Source organism: Entelurus aequoreus, linkage group LG25 (assembly GCF_033978785.1).
Source record: "Entelurus aequoreus isolate RoL-2023_Sb linkage group LG25, RoL_Eaeq_v1.1, whole genome shotgun sequence".
Taxonomy (NCBI): Eukaryota; Metazoa; Chordata; class Actinopteri; order Syngnathiformes; family Syngnathidae; genus Entelurus; species Entelurus aequoreus.
In genome coordinates this window covers 12746966-12774465 of record NC_084755.1, presented here as the reverse complement: position 1 = coordinate 12774465, position 27500 = coordinate 12746966, and the positions used below count along the sequence as shown (strand labels likewise).

The following is a 27500-nucleotide window of genomic DNA, read 5'->3' as shown; positions in this document are numbered from 1 at the left end:
AATGCTAGTGCCATTATCTTGACATAATGATATGCGCTCATGATTTTTTTTTTCATGCTTGAAGTAAGAAATGATTACTTTAAAAAAGTAGTTTTATACTTGTGAGTGTTGATGACACAGCTTTGCAACAGTTGATATTCTATTTTCAAGCATGTTTTACTCAATATAGGTCATCAAATCTCAGCAACAAGCTGTAATATCTTACTGAGATCATTTAGGACCAAAACCCTTAAAACAAGTAAAACACTCTAACATAAAATCTGCTTAGTGAGAAGAATTATCTTATCAGACAGAAAATAAGCAAATATTTGAGATATTTAATCTTACTTAGATTTCAGTTTTTGCAGTGCATAAGTCGAGGAAAATGATCAAACTACATAAATAACATCCTGTAATTTGATTTTGATATAATCTTTTTTTATCTGGATAGACACCCAATGAGTTGACTGATGAAAATTATCACATCATTTATTCAGAAAATATAAATAACGGCAAATAAATGATTAACGCAACATGAAAGTGTAAAAAAAATACCTAACGTTATGATGTGTACATTTGTGCTTGTTCTATTTTTAAACAAAGAAAACAATCTGAAGCTGTCTTTATTTTTAAGTTATTGTCCCGTGATTTTACCAGTTCGGCCCACTTGGGAGTAGATTTTTCCCCATGTGGCCCCCCCATCTAAAATGAGTTTGCTTTAGACAAAATAATGCAACCTTAAATGATGCAATATTTCATACAACAGCAGCCAAATTAGGAGCTTTGGTAACCCGTTTTGAAACATTTCTTTTTTATCATCTATTTACCAAATAATACATAGTGATGTATACACATAGTTATCGCAGGAGGCTGCAACATACATCACAATATAGATTTCAGGCCGTATTGCCTGTCACTAATCCAGGTCGAATAAAAGACTTCATAAATCATCAGCTATCTATCTCACCGCCTGTGCCTCCGAGTGGTGGTTATAATCGGGTTGGCTACCATTCACAAGAGTGGAATATAACATCTAGTAATATTGTGTGCACGACTTCCCCTCGGGCTATCGATGGACAAGATGTCACTCACCTTGCAGGTGTCTTCAGGCACTGTCCAAAATGCCACCGAGGCCCATGAGATGTTCTGATTGGCCCGAACAGTTCATGTGAACAGAAGCTGAGGTTTATTTATATCTGTGGTAGAGAAACAAGATAAGCGCTTCCCGGTTTGGTTTTTCCCTTCATGGATTAAAATCATCGGGGTGCTTTTGGATTCACTTACCAGCTCTGACCACCAGCTACCATGTAGCTGGTGGTCAGAGCAGCGATTTATTGGTTTTACATTGAATATGCCCAGGTTATTGTCATTTTGCCATTGTGGTTTCTGTTAAAAGAGTAGTTTATCCCGTGCTGAGAAGTCTCCATTAGAGTATGTATTATGTTGTTTATGGTGTGAATGCTCCAAAGCACTCACACATATGGTTTTCTACACTAAAATTCATGTATTTAATAAACTTCTTCAACTTCTTCTTCTTCTTCTATCCACATTTTTCACCCGATTCAAACCGTTCCAACTTCAAACTGTTCAGCCTATTCGGGAATCCCTGGCTTTTCCTTGACAAATTCCAAATATTCCCAGATTTTCCCAGAATTCCAGGTTTTCCGGGACGTTTTTCCCTTTCGAAATGAATTGGCCATTTTTCAAACTTCCACCATTTCCACATTTTTCTAACGATTCAAATCATTCCACCTTCAACACATTATGCCATTCTGGAAATTTAAACAACATTTTTTCCAAGTTCAAAAAAATTCCAGGATTTTCCAGAATTCCTAGTTTTCTCATCTAGAAGGTCTTACTGACAACAACTCGTGATCGGATTGGCTTTTGCAATTATCTATCAACTGTATGTCCCTGATCGCTCACAGTGCACGGACGCCCGCATTGTTGATTCTGAAGGCCTCGGGCAGATTTGGTACAGCATGGCAACATAAACTAGCTGAATTCTGATTGGATACAAACTAAAACTAAAAACAACAGCACTGGAAGGAGCATAATATGACATAGGATAGGATAGGATAGGATAGGATAGGATAGGATAGGACTTTAAAGGCCTACTGAAAGCCACTACTACCGACCACGCAGTCTGATAGTTTATATATCAATGATGAAATCTTAACACATGCCAATACGGCCGGGTTAACTTATAAAGTGCAATTTTAAATTTCAAATACAAATCCGTGATCCACAATAGAAAAAGGAGAGTGTGTGGAATCCAATGAGACCTTGTACCTAAGTTACGGTCAGAGCGAAAAAAGATACACCCTGCACTGCCTCTCTAGTTCTTCACTCTAACGATCCTCATCCACGAATCTTTCATCCTCGCTTTCTCGGTCCGAATCTCTCTCGCTCCATTGTAAACAATGGGGAATTGTGAGGAATCCTACCTCCTGTGACGTCACACTACTTCCGGTATAGGCAAGGCTTTTTTTTTTATCAGCGACCAAAAGTTGCGAACGTTATCGTCGTTCTTCTATACTAAATCCTTTCAGCAAAAATATGGCAATATCGCGAAATGATCAAGTATGACTCATAGAATGGATCTGCTATCCCCGTTTAAGTAAAAAAATAATAATTTCAGTAGGCCTTTATTGTCATTGCACAAGTACAACAAAACTATGTTTTCAGCACAAACACGTTTAAGATTAGACAAACAAACTGTGTGCAGAGTTACAGAACAGGAACGCTGATGGGTCGCCAAAGGCGCCCCGTAAAAGATAAGAAAAAGGTAAAACGCTGGGGAAGAAGATGAGTAAAAAAAATACAATCTAGACTGGGCTCCTAAGGGGGCCTAGTCTGGAGTGGGAAAAAAACCTCCATGCAATGCACACATAAACACGTTACATTTAATCACGACAACTCGCAACAGAGGGGCGGGGAGTTGGGGCCCTGGAGGTCGACTGCTGCTATGAAGCGCTGCCAGCCGTCCATCACCCCGAGGGGAATCAAGCGGTGGTGAAGGTGTGGGGTGGGGGAGGAGTGGTGTGTGTGTATGTGCACATTGTCTTGGGTGTGATGATGAAGAGAATATGAATACTTTTAGATATTTAAGGAAAGTAAATAAAAAAAGGCCAGCAGACAGCACACCACTGACTTAGACTATCACCGTAAAGTCAACAACTATAATCAGTGCATCTCTTCCATGTAGTAAATCCCTGTCCCACCTGCAAACATCCCAAACTTTTTTTCGAGCATTTGCATGACGTCCCGGATCAAGCGGGGTGTGATAACACGTGTCAAAACAAGATGTCATCAGTTGCATAAGAAGCACTGAGCTCGGAAACGGCTCTCTACATTACAACTCGTAAGATGGTGTGGTTGTGGAAGACATGGAAAGTGAGATTGATAACATAAAGTGTATTATTATATTTTGTAAAATATGGTATTATACAAATTCTACGCCCCTAAAAAAAAAAGACATGCTCCAAAATACAAATGCTACAATTAACGCCTCTAATCAACCCTCCAGTCACCGGGTGTGTATTCTACAAAGAACCACAGGGGTTTCTAATTAGTGTCGGGCCAAAAAAATATTGCCAAAAACAGCTGGTGACAACTTACTAATGGAGTTAATAAAAAAAATAACAGTAGCTGCATTTTTATCACTTATAAAACATGTACAATTGTTTTTTGCACTCATCTTTCACTATCCTTCACAATGATGCTCCCTAAGCAATTTGCCCCTGATGCGATTACAACATTGGTTGTGTTGCTGCTGTGTTGTGCAGTACACAAAACCCAAAACCAGTGAAGTTGGCATGTTGTGTAAATGGTAAATAAAAACAGAATACAATGATTTGCAAATCCTTTTCAACTTATATTCGATTGAATAGACTGCAAAGACAAGATACTTAACGTTCGACCAGGAAAACGTAATTTTTTGCAAATATTAGCTCATTTATCATTTGATGCATACAACATGGTTCAAAAAAGCTGGCACAAGTGGCAAAAAAGACTGAGAAAGTTGAGGAATGCTCAGCAAAACACTTATTTGGAACATCCCACAGGTGAACAGGCTCATTGGGAACAGGTGTGTGCCATGATTGGGTATAAAAGCAGCTTCCAAGAAATGCTCAGGGATTTCACCATCTACGGTCCGTAGTATCATCAAAAGGTTCAAGAGAATCTGGAGGAATCACTGCACGCAAGCAGCAAGGCCGAAAACCAACTTTGAATCCCTGTGGCGATACTGCATCAAAAACCGACATCAGTGTGTAAAGGATATCACCACATGGGCTCAGGAACACTTCAGAAAACCACTGTCAATAAATACAGTTTGTCGCTACATCTGTAAGTGCTAGTTAAAACTCTACTATGCAAAGTGAAAGCCATTTATCAACAACACCCAGAAACGCCGCCGGCTTCGCTGGGCCCGAGCTCATCTAAGATGGACTGGTGCAAAGTGTAAAAGTGTTCTGTGGTCTGACGAGTCCACATTTCAAATTGTTTTTGGAAACTGTGGACGTCGAGTCCTCCGGAACAAAGAGGAAAAGAACCATCCGGATTGTTATCGGTGCAAAATTTAAAAGCTAGCATCTGTGATGGTATGGGGGTGTATTAGAGCCCAAGGCATGGGTAACTTACACATCTGTGAAGGCACCATTAACGCTGAAAGGTACATACAGGTTTTGGAGCAATCCAAGCAACGTTATCATGGACGCCCCTGCTTATTTCGGCAAGACAATGCCAAGCCACGTCTTACAACAGCGCAGTATGAAGCCTAAAATACCACAACGGAGACCCCCGGACTGTTGAACAACTTAAGATGTACATCAAGCAAGAATGGGAAAGAATTCCACCTGAAAAGCTTCAAAAATGTGTCTCCTCAGTTCCCAAACGTTTACTGAGTGTTGTTAAAAGGAAAGGCCATGTAACACAGTGGTAAAAATGCCCCTGTGCCAAATTATTTGCAATGTGTTGCTGCCATTACATTCTAAGTTAATGATTATTTGCAAAAAAATGTACGTTTCTCATTAAGTATCTTGTCTTTGCAGTCTATTCAATTAAATATAAGTTGAAAAGGATTTGCAAATCATTATATTCAGTTTTTATTTATGAATTACACAACGTGCCAACTTCACTGGTTTTGGGTTTTGTACTGGACCATGTGGGCAAAAACTACATTTCTTATTTCCACTTTACCACGCCCTCCAGATTATTCCTTGTTGTTGTTGTTTTTACTTTGTTATACAAAAAGGAGTTTTCCCATCTCCAATGATTGCATTCTTCCAATTTATTCCCTCAAAATTCACATCTTTGTAATTATTGATTCTGATTGCAAAGGAGAAGATAACAATGCGTGTCACTTTGCCCCCGCGTCAGGAAATAATGATCTCTTTTGCAATCACAGATATTCCGGTAATCAGTTGTGTTTTTCTGCCTGTTTAGAAGCTGCGATCCACTACCTGCAAAAGATGGAGGAGTACAAAAAAAAAAAAAAAAGTGGCTGTGTTCGTGTCTTGCAGAGAGACCTTTCAACACGACAAGCATGCTGCGCTTTAGCTTTATTCTTCCTTTTTCTTTTCTTTTGTGCAGATGTGACATTTGCAGCCAAAGGCTACTTTGACGCGCTGGTGAGAATGGGCGAGCTGGCCAGCGAGAGTCAAGGAGCCAAAGATTTGGGTAAGTGACTGAAACGACAAAGACACTCCCCGACGTCTTGATTGGCACTCGTTTGCAGCCACATTTGCATGCTTAATGGTCACAGGGCAAGAAACCGTATTTGGCAACATTTGAGTCATTCGATTTAATTAATAACTAATTGTCTTGACATTATATTTCAACATAAGTTATAGTAGGATTTTAAAGTCAAGAATTCTAACAACTATTCAAAAAGGGGGTGTGGCCTAAATGCACCACCTGTTCAGGTAATTGCGTGTGTGTGTGTGTGTGTGTGTGTGTGTGTGTGTGTGTGTGTGTGTGTGTGTGTGTGTGTGTGTGTGTGTGTGTGTGTGTTTCTGGCAATGCTTACTTAATGGAGACATCACTCTGTTTACACAGTCACCTTTAGGGGACAAAAAAACAGGTCCCCTAAAGCAGTGTTTTTCAACCACTGTGCCGCGGCACACTAGTGTGCCGTGGGATACAGTCTGGTGTGCCGTGAAAATATTTAATGCAAACCAGTAAATATAGTCTGAAAATGATGTGTTGTTGTTGAGTGTTGGTGCTGTCTACACAGCAAAAAGTCAGTGTTCAAAAACAAGAAAAATAAATTAGGGCTATTTTATTTGACCTAAGCAAAATTATCTGCCAATAGAACAAGAAAATTCGGCTTGTCAAGACTTTCCAAAACAAGTAAAATTAGCTAACCTCAATGAACCCAAAAATACCTTAAAATAAGTATATTCTCACTAATAACAAGTGCACTTTTCTTGGTAGAAAAAAAAAGACCTTTTTGCTCAATATGTTGAAAAATATTCTTAAATTAAGTAAATGCTAGTGCCGTTATCTTGACATAATGATATGCGCTCGGCATCATGATTTTTTTTTCATGCTTGAAGTAAGAAATGATTACTTTAAAAAAAGTAGTTTTATACTTGTGAGTGTTGATGACACAGCTTTGCAACAGTTGATATTCTAGTTTCAAGCATGTTTTACTCAATATAGGTCATCAAATCTCAGCAACAAGCTGTAATATCTTACTGAGATCATTTAGGACCAAAACACTTAAAACAAGTAAAACATTCTAACATTAAATCTGCTTAGTGAGAAGAATTATCTTATCAGACAGAAAATAAGCAAATATCACCCTTATTTGTGATATTTAATCTTACTTAGATTTCAGTTTTTGCAGTGTAGAGCTCGGCAGAGTAACCGTGTAATACTCTTCCATATCAGTAGGTGGCAGCCGGTAGCTAATTGCTTTGTAGATGTCGGAAACAGCGGGAGGCAGTGTGCAGGTAAAAAGGTGTCTAATGCTTAAACCAAAAATAAACAAAATGTGAGTGCCTCTAAGAAAAGGCATTGAAGCTTAGGGAAGACTATGCAGAACAAACCTGAACTGGCTACAAAGTAAACAAAAACAGAATGCTGGACGACAGCAAAGACTTACTGTGGAGCAAAGACAATGTGCATCCGAAGGATAAAAACAACTGAAATATTATTGATTGCTAAAACAAAGTAGATGCGGGAAATATCGCTCAAAGGAAGACGTGAAACTGGTACAGGAAAATACCAAAAAAAAGCCACCAAAATAGGAGCGCAAGACAAGAACTAAAACACTACACAGGAAAACAGCAAAAAACTTGAAATAAGTCACGGTGTGATGTGACAGGTGGTGACAGTACACCTACTTTGAGACAAGAGCTATAGTGATGCATGCTTGGTTATGGTTTAAAGTCATGTCCAACAATAGCGACAACGACTCTTTGCTGTCAACTGAGTTTCGTTTTTTAATGATTTGTGCTAGTGGTGTGCCTCCGGATTTTTTCAACGCAAAAAATGTGCCTTGGCTGAAAAAAGGTTGAAAAACACTGCCCTAAAGGGAAAAGGTTTGTGTTTTATGTCTGTGGTTTAAGGTAAGATAAGATAATTTTTATGTTGATCCCACAACAGGGAAATTTGGGTTACTTTGTTTACGTGTTTCAAATATTGGTAAAAGAGAAAATTCATTTTCTTGAAAAGCGAAACATTTGTTATCCTGCCATTAATAGTACTGTGATTCTGTATGGTATCCATCCTTAGTTAAAACTAATTTATTTTTCCAAAAACTAAATCTGGTTTAGTGTTCCTTAGGATGACATTTTCATACAGCATGATTATAAAACATTATTACCTTAAAGCAGGGGTGTCCAAACTTTTTCCACTTAGGGCCGCACATGGAAAAATTAAAGCATGTGGGGGCCATTTTGATATTTTTCATTTTCAAAACATAACAAAATATATGGATTATTTTATTTATTTTACCTTTAGGGGTACCGGGGACCATAAAGGGTCTCAGTCATTAAAATGTTAAAAATAAGTAAAATTATTATTTTTTATTTAACGCTTACAGTTAATCTCTATATCAACTTCAAGTTCATATAAAGTAATTAAAAAAAAAAAAAGGTTTTATGGCTTTTCTGTCAAAAACAACTTTAGTTTTTTTTATAGTAAAACTGAAATATGCAGTATTTAGTCATTAGAGCCCTAAAGGATTTTTTAGTAATCACAGTAAAAAAAGATAAATACAATACCACTAAATATATTTGGGATCCAAAAGGTGCCCCACTCATGAAGTGATACATTTTTATTAGGTTGTTCTTTTACTTTCAACACTTAAGTTACGAGATCAACTTCAGATATATCTGTCGATTTTACGTTTGAACTATTATTTTGTTTGTTGTATGCTCTTTTGTCAAATAAAACTTTGATGTTTTTATATGGCATCTGCACAATATATGCAATATTTACCACATAAAACATTTTAAAGTGAAATATTTGAAGTAACTGGAGCTTTGAAAATAATTCATTATAACATGGATTTTTTTGTCATTATTTTTTTTGGAGCAATGGCAAAAAAAGAAAGACAAAAGAGAAAAAAAAAGCCTGCATGGCAGCTTTGTGTCAACTTTTTCTCGTTAGATTTCACCTCATTCCACTTTTGTGAATGTTCTTTGTTTATTTTTGCAATAGCATTTCCAGAATGTGTGGCGGGCCGGTGAACAATTAGCTGCGGGCCGCAAAAGGCCCCCGGGCCGCACTTTGGACACCCCTGCCTTAAAGTATGATTCACATTCAGAATTTTCCATCCTTCTATATGTATGGTAGTTGGAGTAGCAGACAACTTCATTACTGCTAAATAGCAGTTTTCAGTAATGTCATGGAAGATGCAGGATTTGCTTTAACATTTAAGTGGTGAAACTTAACTTAAAGAGGACAGCTGTTGTGCTGTATTCTGAAGGTCATGTCATATTTCATTTGAACTTTTTTTTTTTTTTTTAAATGGTCCTCAGTAGTCACGTACAAATTTGTGTGAATTATGCAAAACTATTTGAATTTGGTCCCCATGAACCATATTAACTCCTTTTTCCCCAGTAAGAATGATCAGCACATTACTTCCTCAATCCAGAGATTTAAAGACGTGTATGAGCTAACTGGGCAGTGGCCATTTTACCTCATTTTTTTTATGCCTCCACAACCTGTAGAAAGGGTGGTCCCCACAAGTGATGATCAAAAACTCGGTCCCCATTCCAAATCATAACCAGTATGTGTGTGTGTGAGTGTGTTAAAATAATGGTTGTTTTTACAAATGATGACAGATGTGAACAAGAGCATGTATTGTCTATGTGTTATGATGTAAATGAGAGGTGTGGTTGTATTGTATAATAAGTATGTGTCAATGAAAGGGCATTTTATGACTTTTCTTAATTTAATTACATGCTATAGTGTAATTTTAGTTTTATATTTTTATTGCATGATTTTTTGTATGTCCTTAATTTAGGTAGCCAGGGACTGCAGATGGAAAGCTATAATCTGGTGCAGAACATATGTCTTTGACCGTAATGTTTCTGTGCATTGTCCCTTCAAATAAAGACTAAACTAATATTAATTTGCTTTAATTTTCCTGGATATATGATGACTTAATTTGACATGATGTTTTAATTGTATCAAAATATCATGAATGTCTAATCCAGTTGGTTTGGGCATTGTGGGATATAATGTACAGTAATTAAACATTAAGCCAAATCATCATATATCCAGGAAAATAAAGCAAATTAGTTAAAGAGCAAAACACTTTTTATTAACTCTCCAAGACTCTTTTTGTAGCAATCAAAATAAAACACAATTATACAATAATAATACAATTCCAATTCCAAAACCAAACCCGGCCCAACAACATTCAGAATAGCAATCAACAGAGCAATTGAGAGGACACACAAACATGACACAAAACAATCCAAAAGTAGTAAAAAAAAAAAGAATAATAACAACAGTATCAATATTAATAAGAATTCCAACATAGCAGTGATTAGGAATCCCTCATTGGACATTCTCATCATTGCCATTTATAAAAAATAACATTTAAAAAATGAACAATAATGTCACAGTGGCTTACACTTGCACACTTAACACTCGTATCTCTTATGTGTGACTACCATTTACTGGTCACGCTTATCATTACGCCATGTACCAAATAAAATTGCTTCGAGGTGGGTAAGCACAACCAGAATTATTCCGTACATTAGGCGCACCGGGTTATAAGGCGCACTGTCGGTTTTTGAGAAAATGAAAGGATTTTACGTGCGCCCTAAAGTGCGAAAAATACGGTAAATGTGGCAATTGGCACCCAAATTGCAATATTCATTAGTAGTAATATGTAACAGGATTTTAAAAAAGGGGGCTTGTCCTAAATGCACAGTGCATTTAGGACAAACCCCCTTTTTGGGGGCTTGTCCTAAATGCAGCTCCATCTGTAAAGGGGGATCAGTGGGGGATTAAAACTCATTTTGGCCGCTTGTACCCGTGATCTTAGCTCATGACCATAGGTGACGATGGGAAAGTAGATCGACCGGTAAATTGAGATCTTTGCCTTCCGGCTCAGCTCCTTCTTCACCACAACGGATCGATACAGCGTCCGCATTACTGAAGACGTCGCACCGATCCGCCTGTCGATCTCATGATTCACTCTTCCCTCACTCGTGAACAAGACTCCTAGGTACTTGAACTCTTCCACTTGGGGCAAGATCTCCTCTCCAACCCGGAAATGGCACTCCACCTTTTTCCGGGCGAGAACCATGGACACTTGGAGGTGCTGATTCCCATCCCAGTCGCTTCACACTCGGCTGCGAACCGATCCGGTGAGAGCTGAAGATCCTGGCCAGATGAAGCCATCAGGACCACATCATCTGCAAAAAGCAGAGACCTAATCCTGCAGCCACCAAACCAGATCCCCTCAACGCCCTGACTGCGCCAAGAAATTATGTCCATAAAAGTTTTGAACAGAATCTGTGACAAAGGACAGCTTTGGCGGAGTCCAACCCTCACTGGAAACGGGTCTGACTTACTGCCGGCAATGCGGACCAAGCTCTGACACAGACCATACAGGGAGTGGACCGCCGCAATCAGACGGTCCGATACCTCATACTCTCTGAGCACTCCCCACAGGACTTCCCCAGAGGGTACACGGTCGAATGCCTTCTCTAAGTCCACAAAGCACATGTAGACTGGTTGGGCTAACTCCCATGCACCCTCAAGGACACTGCCGAGAGTATTGACTAATTTCCCTCGTATTGTTTTTTTAGCGGGTCCGACTTACTGCCGGCAATGCGGACCAAGCTCTGACACTGATCATACAGGGAGCGGACCGCCACAATCAGACAGTCCGATACCTCGTACTCTGAGCACTCCCCATAGGACTTCCCCAGAGGGTACACGGTCAAATGCCTTCTCTAAGTCCACAAAGCACATGTAGACTGGTTGGGCAAACTCCCATGCACCCTCAAGGACACTGCCGAGAGTATAGACTAATTTCGCTCGTATTGTTTTTTTAGCGGTTCCGACTTACTGCCGGCAATGCGGACCAAGCTCTGACACTGATCATACAGGGAGCGAACCACCACAATCAGACAGTCCGATACCTCATACTCTCTGAGCACTCCCCATAGGACTTCCCCAGAGGGTACACGGTCGAATGCCTTCTCTAAGTCCACAAAGCACATGTAGACTGGTTGGGCAAACTCCCATGCACCCTCAAGGACCCTGCCGAGAGTATAGACTAATTTGCCTCGTATTGTTTTTTTAGCGGGTCCGACTTACTGCCGGCAATGCAGACCAAGCTCTGACACTGATCATACAGGGAGCGGACCGCCACAATCAGACAGTCCGATACCTCATACTCTGAGCACTCCCCATAGGACTTCCCCAGAGGGTACACAGTCGAATGCCTTCTCTAAGTCCACAAAGCACATGTAAACTGGTTGGGCAAACTCCCATGCACCCTCAAGTACACTGTCGAGAGCGTGTCTTACTGATGCATTCACTATGGCATGTTTTTTAAGACTTTCCTGGTGCCCAATAAAGGGTTGCTAGGTAGCAATCAGAGAGAAATATGGGTTTTGCTGCAAGTGGGTGTTTCATTATTGTTACTGAAGCAAATGAATCATTAAGCCCACAAAGCCGCTTAGAAAGGCCCTTTAACCAACTTTTTTCTTCCCACATTATTCCTGGAAAATAACGTAAGCCGGCACCATCAGGGCCACGTGTTAGATGTTTCAATTAGTGACCGGGTGTCTTGAGTCGAGGCAAAGCAGAGCCAGCGGAGGTCAGCCAACAGCTGCTCCTTTTTTCCGGCATTTCCGAGGTGAGCGGCGGGCACAGTGTTTGCCGTGCTCACCCTGTGGGAAATCTAGCTCTTGTTTGAAGAGATTTCCCCCTCGCCTTGATTGTGCCGTCTGCGCACAAGCAGTGAAGCTGAGATGCAGCAGTTTGGGGTTTTTTGAATCAAAGAGCGACATGAGAGCTCTCGAGATGTTTTATTCATCTAACTGCTATCTCTCCCTGCTATCTGTGTAGCTCCTATCAGCGCCGTGTTAAAGCCGGCCTTTCACACAAACTCGGATTGAGCTTGTCATGTAAAAGCGGAGCGCCGTACACGTGAGCGGACTTGCAGGGCGTCGTGATTTTTTCCCCCGTTCAGCACTAATGCAAGTGTCAGCGTGTGTATGAGCCCACTAAAAAAGTCATTCCAAAATGCCGCCTGAAGGGGGTAGCTCTGCGAAGGAACAGGATATTCCAAATGACTCATCCTGCTGGACAGAGTTCATCTTCTGTCTTTTTGTCCTCGTTTCTCTTTCATTTGAACCATTCCAATGACATTGAATCATTGCACTGTATTTTTTCCCCTCCATTGCCATGTGCACTGTTCTTCTGCCGCATGCCCAAAGGAAAAATGCATGGGTGAGGCCCATTGCTCGCTTTCCTGTCTGCCGTGTTGGGAGAAAAAGGGAATATACATACCAAAAGTATTTGGCCACCTGCCTTGACTCACATATGAACTTGAAGTGCCATCCCGTTCCTAACCCATAGGGTTCAATATGTCTGTCCACATTTTGCTGCTATTACAGCTTCAACTCTTTCTGGGAAGGCTGTCCACAAGGTTGCGGAGTGTGTTTATAGGAATTTTCCACCATTCTTCCAAAAGCACATTGGTGAGGTCACATACTGATGTTTGTCGAGAAAGCCTGGCTCTCAGTCTCCGTTCTAATTCATCCCAAAGGTGTTCTGTCAGGTTCAGGTCAGGACTCTGTGCAAGCCAGTCAAGTTAATCCACACCAGACTCTGTCATCCATGGATGTACGGTTACGACGACGAGCTGCAGTCATGTCGAGACGCAGATGAGGACGACGAGCATGCAGATGAGCTTCAATGAGACAGTTTCTCACAATTTCCGAAGAAATTATTTGGTTATCCAAACCAATTGTTGCAGAAGCTGTCTGGGTGGCTGGTCTCAGACGATTATGGAGGTGCACCTGCTGGATGTGGCGGTACTGGGCTAGTGTGGTTACATGTAGTCTGCGGTTGTAAGGCCGGTTGGATGTACTGCCAAATTCTCTTAAACGTCTTTGGAGATGGCTTATGGTAGAGAAATGAACATTCAATTCACGGGCAACATCTCTGGTGGACATTCCTGCAGTCAGCATGCCAACTTCACGCTCCTTCAAAACTTGCAACATCTGTGGCATTGTGCTGTGTGATAAAACTGCACATTTCAGAGTGGCCTTTTTTTTTGGGCAGCCTAAGGCAATAATCATGCTGTTTAATCAGCATTTTGATATGCTACACCTGTGAGGTGGGGTGGATTATCTTGGCAAAAAAGAAATGCTCACAAACACAGATTTAGACAGATTGTGAACAATGTTTGAGAAGAATAGGTCTTTAGTGTCTATAGTAAACTGTCTCTCAGTCTTCGTTGTAATTCATCCCAAAGGTGTTCTGTCGGGTTCAGGTCAGGACTCTGCACAGGCCAGTCAAGTGCATCCACACCACACTCTTGTCATCCATGGACCTTGCTTTGTGCAGTCATGTTGGAAGAGGAAAGGGGCCCGCTTCAAACTGTTCCCACAAGGTTGGGAGCATGGAATTGTCAAATGTTTTGGTATCCTGGAGCATTCAATGTTCTTTTTACTGAAACTAAGGGGCCAAGCCCAACTCCTGAAAAACAACCCCACACCATAATTCCTCCTCCACCAAATTTCACACTCGGCACAATGCAGTCCGAAATGTAGCGTTCGCCTGGCAACCTCCAAACCCAGACTGGTCCATCAGATTGCCAGATGGAAAAGCGTGATTCATCACTCCAGAGAAGGCGTCTCCACTGATCTAGAGTCCAGTGGCGACGTGCTTTACACCGCATTGGACTCAGTGATGTATGGCTTAGATGCAGCTGCTCGGCCATGAAAACCCTTTCCATGAAGCTCTCTGCGTATTGTGCGTGGGCTAATTGGAAGGTCACATGAAGTTTGGAGCTCTGTAACAACTGAATGTGCAGAAAGTCGACTACCTCTTTGCACTATGCACTTCAGCATCCGCTGACCCCTCTCTGTCAGTTCACGTGGCCTACCACTTGGTGGCTGAGTTGCTGTTGTTCCCAAATGTCCATTTTCTTATAATAAAGCTGACAGTTGACTTGGGAATATTTAGGAACTGGATTTAGGACTGGATTTGTTGCACAGGTGGCATCCTATGACAGTTCCACGCTGGAAATCACTGAGCTCCTGAGAGCGGCCCATTCTACAAATGTTTGTAGAAACAGTCTCCATGCCTAAGTGCTTGATTTTATACACCTGTGGCCAGGGCCAAGTGATTAGGACACCTGATTCTCATCATTTGGATGGGTGGCCAAATACTTTTGGCAATATAGTTCATTTGGAAACATGACATTTCACATTTTATCTCAAGGGACAATACAGTAGAAGTCTTATACTTTAGAGTAGTCTGTGTATAGCTCCTATACACAGCCAATGTGGTAGTAAGATCTGTCTGGACCAGAGTCAAGCTTGGTAGCCAAAGCATGAGTGCTGTCGGCACTGGGGAAATGTGGTTGATCAAGGCGAACCAACATGTACTGTGAGATTGTAAAGCAACATGATCCCTTCCTGTCCCTAGAAAACAGTTTTTCAGCATCATAATGAGCCCCAAAAACACCTCCAAGTTCCTTCCTTAAGGACACCTATGGTGATGAAGTGGTAAAGTATGTCTCCTCCCAACTTTTGACCCAATTGGACACATGTGTGGCACCCTGAAGCGGTTGGTGGAGGAGCACCATGTGTCTAACTAATCTACCATGTGATGTCATAATGGAGGAGTGGATTAGGAGTCCAGTAACAACCAGTGAAACTCTGGTGAATTCCAGAGCCACGCCCTAGTGGCTCCCTGGACCTCTTTCAGAGATGTGTGAAAATGGAAGAAGATAAAGAACTTTTTTTTTTGTTTTAATATATTTTCTGTAGGAGAACAATCATGACACAAACCTTCCTAAATGTTAGAAACCCCACTGTTTATGTTAAACATGCTTCCCTGATAAGAGTATTTGGCGAGCGCCGTTTTGTCCTACTAATTTCAGCGATCCCTGAACTCATTGCTGTTTGTTTACACGTGCAACTTTCTCCGATGCCGCCACAGAAAGACGTGTTGTATGCCAATGTGTCTTTGTCTCATTTTGTCCACCAAACGTTTTACACTGTGCGTGAATGCACAAAGGTGAGCTTTGTTGATATTATTGACTTGTGTGGAGTGCTAAACAGGCATATTTGGTCAGTGCATGACAGCAAGCTAATCGAAGCTAGCATGCTGTTTAGGCTAGCTGTATGTACATAATGTATAATTTAATTTCCTTTACTTAGGTCCTCTTTGTATTTAATTAATATTTTTATGTTTCATGACACATTATCTGCATTTCTCATAGTTGTTTGTGTGCCGTGTTGTTCCAGACCACAGCAAACAAATCCATTTAACTTGGACGCACACATCTATACCTTTTTGGCCATTATGAGCCAGTAATTTCCAGAAGTTATCTCATCCTGTGAGAAGCCTCCGTTTTACTAATGATTTCCAACGTTGCAAAAATGTGTAGAATACAAATTAAAAAACAACATTTCTGAACGATGATTTGCGTCAGCCTTTGATAGTAGGCTAATGTAGCTAATATAGACACTTACATCATGTGTTGCCTTCATTTAACACTTATAAAGTCATTTTGATAGTAGGCTAATATAGCTAATATAGACACTTACATCATGTGTTGCCTTCATTATAACACTTATATAAGAATTTTAAAGTCATTTTGATAGTAGGCTAATACAGCTAATATAGACACTTACATCATGTGTTGCCTTCATTTAACACTTATAAAGTCATTTTGATAGTAGGCTAATATAGCTAATATAGACACTTAAATCATGTGTTGCCTTCATTATAACACTTATATGAGAATTTTAAAGTCATTTTGATAGTAGGCTAATACAGCTAATATAGACACTTACATCATGTGTCGCCTTCATTATAACACTTATATAAGAATTTTAAAGTAATTTTGATAGTAGGCTAATACAGCTAATATAGACACTTACATCATGTGTTGCCTTCATTTAACACTTATAGTCATTTTGATAGTAGGCTAATATAGCTAATATAGACACTTACATCATGTGTTGCCTTCATTATAACACTTATGACAATTTTAAAGTCATTTTGATAGTAGGCTAATACAGCTAATAGACACTTACATCATGTGTTGCCTTCATTTAACACTTATAAAGTCATTTTGATAGTAGGCTAATATAGCTAATATAGACACTTACATCATGTGTTGCCTTCATTATAACACTTATATAAGACTTTTAAAGTCATTTTGATAGTAAGCTAATATTGCTAATATAGACACTTACACCATGTGTTGCCTTCATTATAACACTTATATAAGACTTTTAAAGTCATTTTGATAGTAGGCTAATATAGACACTTACATCATGTGTTGCCTTCATTATAACACGTATATAAGACTTTTACATTTATTTCGATAGTAGGCTAATATAGCTAATATAAACACTTACGTCATGTGTTGACTTTATTATAACACTTTTATAAGACTTTTAAAGTCATTTTGATAGTAGGCTATTACAGTTAATATAGACACTTACCTCATGTGTTGCCTTCATTATAACACTTATAAAATACTTTTAAATTCATTTCAAAGTAGGCTAATATAGCTAATAGAAACACTTACCGTATGTGTTGCCTTCATTATAACACTTATATAATATTTTTAAAGTCAATTTGATAGTAGGCTATTATACTTAATATGGACACTTACCTTATGTGTTGTCTTCATTGTAACACTTATATACGGCTTTTCATTTTTTGCCCGACCCCTTCCCTAGGCATAGTACACTAAGTATTGTCCCTCTATGTTCTCTCACATGTGTCGCCAATTAATTGTGTTCAGTCACTTTCTGTGGATAGTAAATCAGTACTACCACGCAAGCTGTACTCTGACTACTCTTAAGATTTATCCATTAATCTGTATTTGTATGTGTGTACATCCTCCACTGCTTGGTCTAATCATCGGCTGTCATTTTGCTGCCACACACACACACACACACACACACACACACACCTGCTCCCCTCTTCTCAATCCACAAACCCCACCCCTCCACCCCCACACCCCTGAAAGGAGCGCTGGAGATGTTAAGTGCATTCCTCAGCGGCCAGTCTTGTTTATGTTTCTCCCCGCCAAGAGTTTAGTAGTGATTTATGTGCCTGAGTTGTCCCGAGTACACGTTTCAACTCATCTGGAAAGTCCTCTTGCCTTTCTTGCTTACAGATTAAACGGACCAAGCAGATCATTTATTTTAACACATTTTAAAGTTAAGCTAGAAAGGCAAAGTGTATTCATGCTTAGACAACACATCTTTCAAAGTCACCTCCATTGAAGAAATAGGGATAAGTGCATTCATCCCTTCTCCATTGCACACATCACTGAAATGTTACAAGGTTTATTTGTTTATATAGCACCATTTTAAAACAGCCACTATTGCCACAAAGTGCTGTACGGATTAAAAAGAGTACAGTAAAAACAAAAACAAAAAAAAGAATAAAAATCACAGTAAGTACTTAACATGTTGTTTTAAAAAAAAAATGCAAAAAAAAAAAAAATGTTTTTAGGGAAATACGTTTCTGTAATTTAAACTACACAACCAATGGTCTGACCTTTCATGTTCCACAGCTGCAATACAATCAAATAGAATTTCAATTTTTTACAAAAAAATTTCTGACATTTAAAAATAATCCTGAAAGGATCCTTGACCTCACCGTTTTAGCTATAAAATTTAGATTTTTGTACAAAACCCACAAAACGGGGAAGTTGGCACGTTGTGTAATTTGTGAATAAAAACAGAATATAATGATTTGCAAATCCTTTTCAACTTATATTCAATTGCATAGACTGCAAAGACAAGATATTTAATGTTCCAACTGAGAAACGTAATTTTTTTTTTGCAAATAATCATTAACTTAGAATTTAATGGCAGCAACACATTGTAAAAAAGTTGGCACAGGGGCATTTTTACCACTGTGTTACATGGCCTTTCCTTTTAAAAACACTCAATAAACGTTTGGGAACTGAGGAGACCAATTTTTGAAGCTTTTCAGGTGGAATTATTTCCCATTCTTGCTTGATGTACAGCTTAAGTTGTTCAACAGTCCGGGGGTCTCCGTTGTGGTATTTTAGGCTTCATAATGCACTACACATTTTCAATGGGAGACAGGTCTGGACTACAGGCAGGCCAGTCTAGTACCCGCACTCTTTTACTATGAAGCCACTTTGATGTAACACGTGGCTTGGCATTGTCTTGCTGAAATAAGCAGGGGCGTCCATGATCACGTTGTTTGGATGGCAACATATGTTGCTCCAAAACCTGTATGTACCTTTCAGCAGTTTTAATGGTGCCTTCACAGATGTGTAAGTTACCCATGCATTGGGCACTAATACACCCCCATACCATCACAGATGCTGGCTTTTTAACTTTGCACCAATAGCAATCCGGATGTTTTTTTTTCCTCTTTATTCCGGAGGACACAACATCCACAGTTTCCAAAAACAATTAGAAATGTGGACTCGTCAGACCACAGAACACTTTTCCACTTTGCATCAGTCCATCTGAGATGACCTCGGGCCCAGCGTAGCCGGCGGCATTTCTGGGTGTTGTTGATAAATGGCTTTCGCTTTGCATAGTAGAGTTTTAACTTGCACTTACAGATGTTCCTGAGCCCATGTGGTGATATCCTTTACACACTGATGTCGCTTTTTGATGCAGTACCGCCTGAGGGATCGAAGGTCACGGGCTTGCTGCTTATGTGCAGTGATTTCTCCAGATACTCTGAACCTTTTGATGATATTACGGACCGTAGATGGTGAAATCCCTAAATTCCTTGCAATAGCTGGTTGAGAAATGTTGTTCTTAAACAATTTGCTCAGGCATTTATTCACAAAGTGGTGACCCTCGCCCCCATCCTTGTTTGTGAATGACCGAGCATTTCACGGAAGCTGCTTTTATACCCAATCATGGCACCCACTTGTTCCCAATTAGCCTGTTCACCTGTGGGATGTTCCAAATAAGTGTTTGATGAGCGTTCCTCAACTTTCTCAGTCTTTTTTGCCACTTGTGCCAGCTTTTTTGAAACGTGTTGCAGGCATCAAATTCCAAATGAGCTAATATTTGCAAAAAATAGCAAAGTTTTCCAGTTTGAACATTAAATATTTTGTCTTTGCGGTCTATTCAATTGAATATATGTTGAAAAGGATTTGCAAATCTTTGTGTTTTTATTTACCATTTACACAACGTGCCAACTTCACTGGTTTTGGGTTTTGTAGATATACAGTATATACCTGCATAGATATATAACAATATAGATGGATGTAGATATATACTGTAATAACAGGATCTTACATACATTGTTATATAATAACAAAATTGGAACAGGAAGTGTTTTTATTTTTTAAAACCATAAAAAAATAAAAAAAATAATGCAGTAATAAAGAAAATACATGAATAGAAATCAAGTTACGTGAAATTAATAGATACAAATATTAAAGCTGTCTTATTAACAAGCTTTATTAATAAATATGCATGTTAAAATACATAATAGTATTGAATACATTTATGAAAAGCTAAATGTGGCACTTATATCAGCATTGCAAGCACCATAATATCCATCACTTGTAAAAAACCTGAGTAACAACAGGAATATTAATTTGTTGTAATTTTTTAAAAGTATTCAATTATGACGTTCAACACGCACAAGGTGTTTTTTTTTTTTAATACTGTAGAAAGTACTGCATAGAGCTTTTATGTTTTTCGGGGAGAAGCAGTCTTATTAAAACCTCATTTGCATTGCACCAACGAAATGCACTTCCACAGAGCACACAATTGCATTTCTAAATATTAAATTGCTGCCGGCTCGCCATCCACTTTTTCTCGCTGGTTAACAATGAAATAAACTCAGCCTCTTTCTTTCTGCAGTACTTACAGTTCAGCTTCCCCTTGCTGGAGGATATCAAATCAAATGTGTTCTCCCTTAACAACCCCTATAAGCTGCTAATTGCCACGTCTTAATATCGTGCGTATGATTCAGCACAAAAAGACGTTGCCTCTCTTGGGAAATCACACAGCGCATGTATTAAAACCGACTTACTCTCACACTTGCGTGAATGTAGGCTGCTGAAAACTGAAGTTTTTCTATTCAATAAAACCTTTAACCTAAGCCGCCTCACATTTTCTGCTGCCAAAGCACTCGATGGGGGATTGTATCGCAGTCAAAGATCCTCTCTTTTAGAAACACTGCCGTTTTGTAAGACTCATTGCATAAACGCTAGTCAGAGATCCTTTGTATCAGGGGTCCCCAAACCGAAGTCCCAAGTTGTTGTTTTTTTTTTAATCCAACTTTTTGTATTGGCATTTTCAAGTACAGAAAAAAGTGCAAGTCGAAACAGTACAATTTTAAAGTCAGAAAATTCTTCACACCCTTTCCCTTAAAACTCAAATCCCCACCCACCCTCCCACCCCACTCAGGTCACACCAACAAGGGCCATATGGCACAATCATATAACAAGTAAGACGACAAAGACAGACATCCTCACATACACACACACATACGAGGCCAGAGACAGACAAAAAGGCTGAAAGGAGAGAAAGGGAGAAAATAAAATTAAAATTAAATTAAATTAAAATTAAAATAATAATAATAAATAAAAGGGAGATTATTCCTCATCTGCGTCTGGGGATAAATCAAGAGAGTTGACATACAGCAAGAAAGGACTCCATGAGCTTTCAAACGCTTGAGCCGAGCCTTTTAGCGAAAACCTACATTTTTCTAGTTTTAGATTGTAGAGAACCTCTCTAATCCAACGGCCGTGTGATGGGGGGCGAGCCAGCTTCCAATTAAACAAAATCAATCGCCTGGCCAGCAAGGTCGTAAAAGCAACAGCGCGTTTTAATGATACCGGGCACATGTTATCGGGGCATACGCCAAAAATGGCTGATAATGGGTTGGGGGGAAAGTTTTGACCGTATGCTTTCCCGATCGTGTCAAAAATATCCTCCCAAAAGGAACATAGTTTAGAGCAGGACCAGAACATATGGACATGATCGGCCGGAGATTGTTTGCATCTATTGCAGGTATTGCTAACAGTGGGGTAGATTTTGGATAGTTTTGAGTTAGTGTAATGAATTTTATGGATTACTTTGCATTGGATGAGACTATGGCGGGCACATATTGAGGAGGAGTGAACCAGTTTCAGGGCAGAGTCCCAGTGTTGGTCGGATATGTTGGTATTAAGATCGCTCTCCCACGAGGCTCTTATCACTGATAGAGAGTTTGGAGCAACTGAACTTAAAGGCCTACTGAAAGCCACTACTACCGACCACGCAGTCTGATAGTTTATATATCAATGATGAAATCTTAACATTATAACACATGCCAATACGGCCGGGTTAAGTTATAAAGTGACATTTTAAATTTGCCGCTAAACTTCCGGTTCGAAACGCCTCTGAGGATGACGTATGCGCGTGACGTAGACCGGGGAACAGAGGTATGCCTTCCACATTGAAGCCAATACGAAAAAGCTCTGTTTTCATTTCATAATTCCACAGTATTCTGGACATCTGTGTTCGTGAATCTATTTCAATCATGTTCATTGCATTATGGAGAAGGAAGCCGAGCAAGCAAAGAAGAAAGTTGTCGGTGCGAAATGGACGTATTTTTCGAACGTAGTCAGCCACAACAGTACACAGCCGGCGCTTCTTTGTTTACATTCCCGAAAGATGCAGTCAAGATGGAAGAACTCGGATAACAGAGACTCTAACCAGGAGGACTTTTGACTTGGATACACAGACGCCTGTAGAGAACTGGGACAACACAGACTCTTACCAGGATTACTTTGATTTGGATGACAAAGACGCAGACGTGCTACTGTGAGTATGCAGCTTTGGCTTTTTTTTGCGTATGTACGTAACTTTTTTAAAATATATAAGCTTTATGAACCTTGGGTTAGGTGAACGGTCTTTTGGGCTGAGTGATTGTGTGTGTTGATCAGGTGTTTGAATTGTATTGGCGTGTTCTATGGAGCTAGGAGCTAGCAGAGGAGCTAGGAGCTAGCATAACCCGTACCGTACCGTACGTGCGCGTCACGTACGTAACTTTTTAAAAATATATAAGCTTTATGAACCTTGGGTTAGGTGAACGGTCTTTTGGGCTGAGTGATTGTGTGTGTTGATCAGGTGTTTGAATTGTATTGGCGTGTTCTATGGAGCTAGGAGCTAGGAGCTAGCATAACAAACACGCAGGTGTTATTATGCAGGATTAATTTGTGGCATATTAAATATAAGCCTGGTTGTGTTGTGGCTAATAGAGTATATATATGTCTTGTGTTTATTTACTGTTGTAGTCATTCCCAGCTGAATATCAGGTCACCCCCGCCTCTCACAGCATCTTCCCTATCTGAATAGCTTCAACTCCCCACTAGTCCTTCACTTGCACTTTACTCATCCACAAATCTTTCATCCCCGCTCAAATTAATGGGGAAATTGTCGCTTTCTCGGTCCGAATCTCTCTCACTTCATGCGGCCATCATTGTAAACAATAGGGAACTTTGCGTATATGTTCAACTGACTACGTCACGCTACTTCCGGTAGGTGCAAGCCTTTTTTTTATCAGATACCAAAAGTTGCAATCTTTATCGTCGTTGTTCTATACTAAATCCTTTCAGCAAAAATATGGCAATATCGCGAAATGATCAAGTATGACACATAGAATAGATCTGCTATCCCCGTTTAAATAAAAAAAATTCATTTCAGTAGGCATTTAAAGAGGTATATAACACAGAGATACATTTTTTATGATTAGGGCTCAAAGATAACAATGTATCTATAAGAGTTTCCGGAGGACGGTTCGGAAAGTGTGGGAACTGTTTCTTTACGAAGTCCCTCGCCTGAAAAAAACGAAAAAGGTGGGAGTTCGGCAAATCGTATTTGGAAGAGAGTTCAGTGAAGGATGAGAACACTCCGTCTGCATAGAGGTCTTTCACAGTAGTGATACCATGATCCTGCCAAGTCATGAATGCGGGGTCAGTACGGGAAGGTTTAAATAATTGTTTTTTAAGTAGCGGGGTCAACATAGATGGGCCCTGAAAACCCAAGTGTTTACGTAGCTGGTTCCATATTTTAATGGAGATCGATACAATGGTGTTTGCGCCTTCAATTTTAAATGGGAAAGGGAGTGATGAGCATAAGCAAGAATGCAATGAGGAGTGTGGGATCGCCGTTTCGAGGGATACCCAGGCCGGGAGGGTCTGAGAGCCTCCATACATCCAGTATAGGAGTTTCTGTACGTTAGCCGCCCAATAGTATTGTCTAAAATTGGGGAGTGCAAGCCCTCCTTCAGATTTGGGGGATTGTAGGACCGACTTGCGGATTCGGGCCGATCCAGCCCCCCATAAAAATTTGGATATTGATTTGTCTAATTTATCGAAAAATGATTTAGTAATAAATATGGGGATATGTTGAAAAAGGTAGAGGAATTTAGGCATAGTGATCATCTTGATCAGATTGATCCGGCCAGCGAGAGATAGTGGTAAAACAGACCAGCGGGCAAAGTTCTTCTCCATCTTTTCAATTAGAGGTAAAAAATTTGCCCGGAGCATATCAGACATAGCCGGAGTAATAAGGATTCCCAAGTAATGAATCCCGTCATGTGCCCATTTGAATGCCGCTAAAGATCGTGGTAACTGTTTAGCTAAGGAATTAATCGGAAACAGCTCACTTTTTTGGTAGTTAAGTTTGTAACCCGAGTGTGTGCCAAACCGCTCCAGAATGTCAAATATTACCGGGAGTGAGCTAGCAGGGTCCGAGATGTACAAGAGCAGGTCATCCGCATAAAGCAGCGTGTCCGACCGGGTGATACCTTTAAAGCCTGCCTCCGCGCGCAGCCAAAGAGCAAGGGGTTCTATCGCAGTAGCAAACAGTGATGGAGACAACGGGCAACCTTGTCTAGTGCCTCTTTTAAGAAAAATTGGGGCGGATAGTGTATTATTTGTACGTACCGAAGCTACTGGGGATGAGTACAAAAGTTTAACCCAGAGAATGAAATCCTCAATAAAAACAAACCGACCCATCACTTCAAATAGATATTCCCATTCAACCCTGTCAAAGGCTTTCTCCGCATCGAGGGATACTACCACCTCCGGGGTCGAGGGGTTTGGCGAATGGATAATGTTTAGGAGGCGCCGAGTGTTGTGTGAGGATTGCCGGCCTAGCATAAAACCTGTTTGATCCAACGAGATGATGGAAGGCATCACCCTTTGGAGCCGGAGAGCGAGAACCTTGGATAGAATTTTTAGATCTACATTTAAGAGCGAAATTGGTCTATAGCTGCTGCAAAGCAGGGGGTCTTTTTCTTTTTTTAGGATGAGAGAAATGGTGGCCCTCGATAAGGTTTCTGGGAGGCGATGCTGCAGAAAAGCTTCATTATACATGTCTCTTAGAGCCGGAGCAAGAACACTGGAGAAAGTTTTGTAATATTCTGCACTAAAGCCATCCGGGCCGGGTGACTTATTGCTCTGTAATGATTTGATGGCTTCTGTAATCTCAATGACACTAATGGGCTGGCCCAGGCCCCTCGCAGCCCCACATTCTATCTGGGGGAATGTTTTATCGCTAAACAGTTCATCTGAGGAAGGGGGGCAGTCTGAGGTATATAATGTTGTATAAAATGCAGCAAATGTTTCATTAATCTTAGCTGGATCAGTATGTAGTTCTCCTGTGTTAGAGCGAATAGACGTGATTAGTCTCGAAGATGCTTCCTCCCTGACCCGGTGGGCTAAGAGCCTGCCAGCTTTTTCCCCAGATTCAAAAAATCGTTGTCTGGATTTGAGCAGTTGTAATTTCGCTCTATTGACAGACATAAGGTCAAAGTCAGTTTGTAGGCGAAGGCGTTCCTTATATAGTGTCGGGTCTGGGTTTGAAGCGTATTTATCGTCAAGATCCTTAATCTTGCGTAGCAGCTCAGTGATTTGAATGGTCTCTGTCTTATTTAGGTTTGAAACAAAAGATATAAGTTGACCTCTAATATAGGCTTTAGATGCCTCCCATAGTATACCTCTTCCGATTTCTGGTGAGTCGTTCAGTTCGAAAAAACACTTAATTTGATCTTGTAGGAAATTCTTATAACGGTCTTCTGCTAATAAGGCTGAGTTGAATCGCCATTGTTTAAGGGGTCTAGGTTGAGTGTCCATACTGATGTCTACTGAGGTGGGGGCATGATCCGAGATTACAATACTATGGTAATTACATGTTTTGGTTTTGGAAAGTAGTCTATTGTCGAGAAGAAAGAAGTCTATCCGAGTGTAAGTGTGATGTACATGGGAGAAATAGGAAAATTGTTTAATTGTAGGGGAGGCATGTCTCCACGGGTCTGTAAGACCTAACTGCTTAGCGAAAGTATCTAGTGTTTTAGCTGAATTAGATAAGGGAGCCAGTTTGTTAGATGATCGATCCAGTACAGGATCCTGCACCAGGTTAAAGTCCCCGCCCATAATGATAAAATGGTTTCCAATGTTCGGAAATGATGTAAACAATTTAGTCACATAAGAACTGTCATCCCAGTTGGGTCCATAAACGCTAGCGAGTATGACTGGGGTGTCTTGCAGCTTTCCGGACACAATAATATAACGACCAGCCGGGTCTGCTACAATTTGATTGAGTTCGAACGAAATATTTTTACGAATAAGGATAGCTGAGCCCCTGGCCCTTTCGTTGAATTTTGAATGGAAAATATGGCTGATCCAGCCTCTTTTAAGTCGTGAAATCTCTCTGTTGCGAAGGTGGGTCTCCTGAATGAAAAATATATCTCCTTTGAGGTGTTGCAAATGGGTCAAGACCCTCCCTATTTTAGTGGCGCTCCCCACTCCCCTCACATTCCATGAAACAAATCTAAGTGTATTACTGGCGCTTGTCATACCTCACCATGTCCAACTAGGAGAGCAGAACGGGCTGATGTATACAAGAAGGTCAGGAGGGGGGCTGATGCATGATAACTGGAAACTGCAGAGAGTACTGGTAAGAGGAGGGGATGAAACAGAAGCGTGAGAGGAAGGAATGAGGAGATAAACAAACCCATAAAAACACATACATATAGAAAACACAACAAACACACACATACTCGCAGACACAACAACATACAACAATGCCAGGTGGGTTAAACCTGGGAACCACCTACAGGGCCATCGTCCCAGGACCTGAGAACCCCATTGTCGAAACTGAACCTTAAGTGTCCTTTTCACAGCAGTGCGCTGTCCTTGCGCCTGCGTGGACGTATCCATATCGGCTTCCGTTTTTTTCCACCTCCCGAGAACAACAGATTGGCTCCAACTGAGTCAGACCATTTTAAAGTGCATCAAAACTGCAATATATTCCCTCAGGAAACATAGTACCCAGTACTAAGATAACTTCAGAAAGCGAGAAAAATAAATTATAAAAGTGTAAACAACTCAAAAAGCATATAGTAACATAAAGTACAAGTGGTGCCATGTACATATACATACATACACACACCTATATATATATATATATATATATATATATGTATACACACATACACACACACCCATGCATGAACGTGTATACCATCATGGATGTGTGGGTAAGGAATAACAGTAACCAACCAAGAGATAAGTAGGTCAGCAGTTAGGTCAAATACCAACAGAAAAAGTAAACCACAGTGTAGGAATATATATCTATTAGAACATGTTAAATAAATGTAAAGGGGAGACAAAATAATTTGCGTGTCGATGTAGCAAAATAAAACAGAATTACCAATATTGCGGGTTGTTTAAACAATAATGATAATTGTATATTAACCAGGTTAGCTCTAGAATGTCAGTATAATATATTAGCTGAAAGGTTAAACAAAGAGTGAATGAAAGTGGATCC

General features: G+C 40.1%; 1 protein-coding gene across 4 annotated transcripts in view; it reads left to right on the top strand.

The window, feature by feature from the left end:
* baiap2a (BAR/IMD domain containing adaptor protein 2a) overlaps nt 1–27500 on the top strand; it is a 200062-nt gene that overhangs the window by 72164 nt on the left and 100398 nt on the right. For all 4 annotated transcript variants that reach the window (XM_062036479.1, XM_062036481.1, XM_062036478.1 and 1 more), the window contains exon 3: nt 5575–5661. In XM_062036479.1, coding sequence (XP_061892463.1) covers nt 5575–5661 — 87 coding nt within the window. The remainder of the gene's footprint in view (nt 1–5574; nt 5662–27500) is intronic.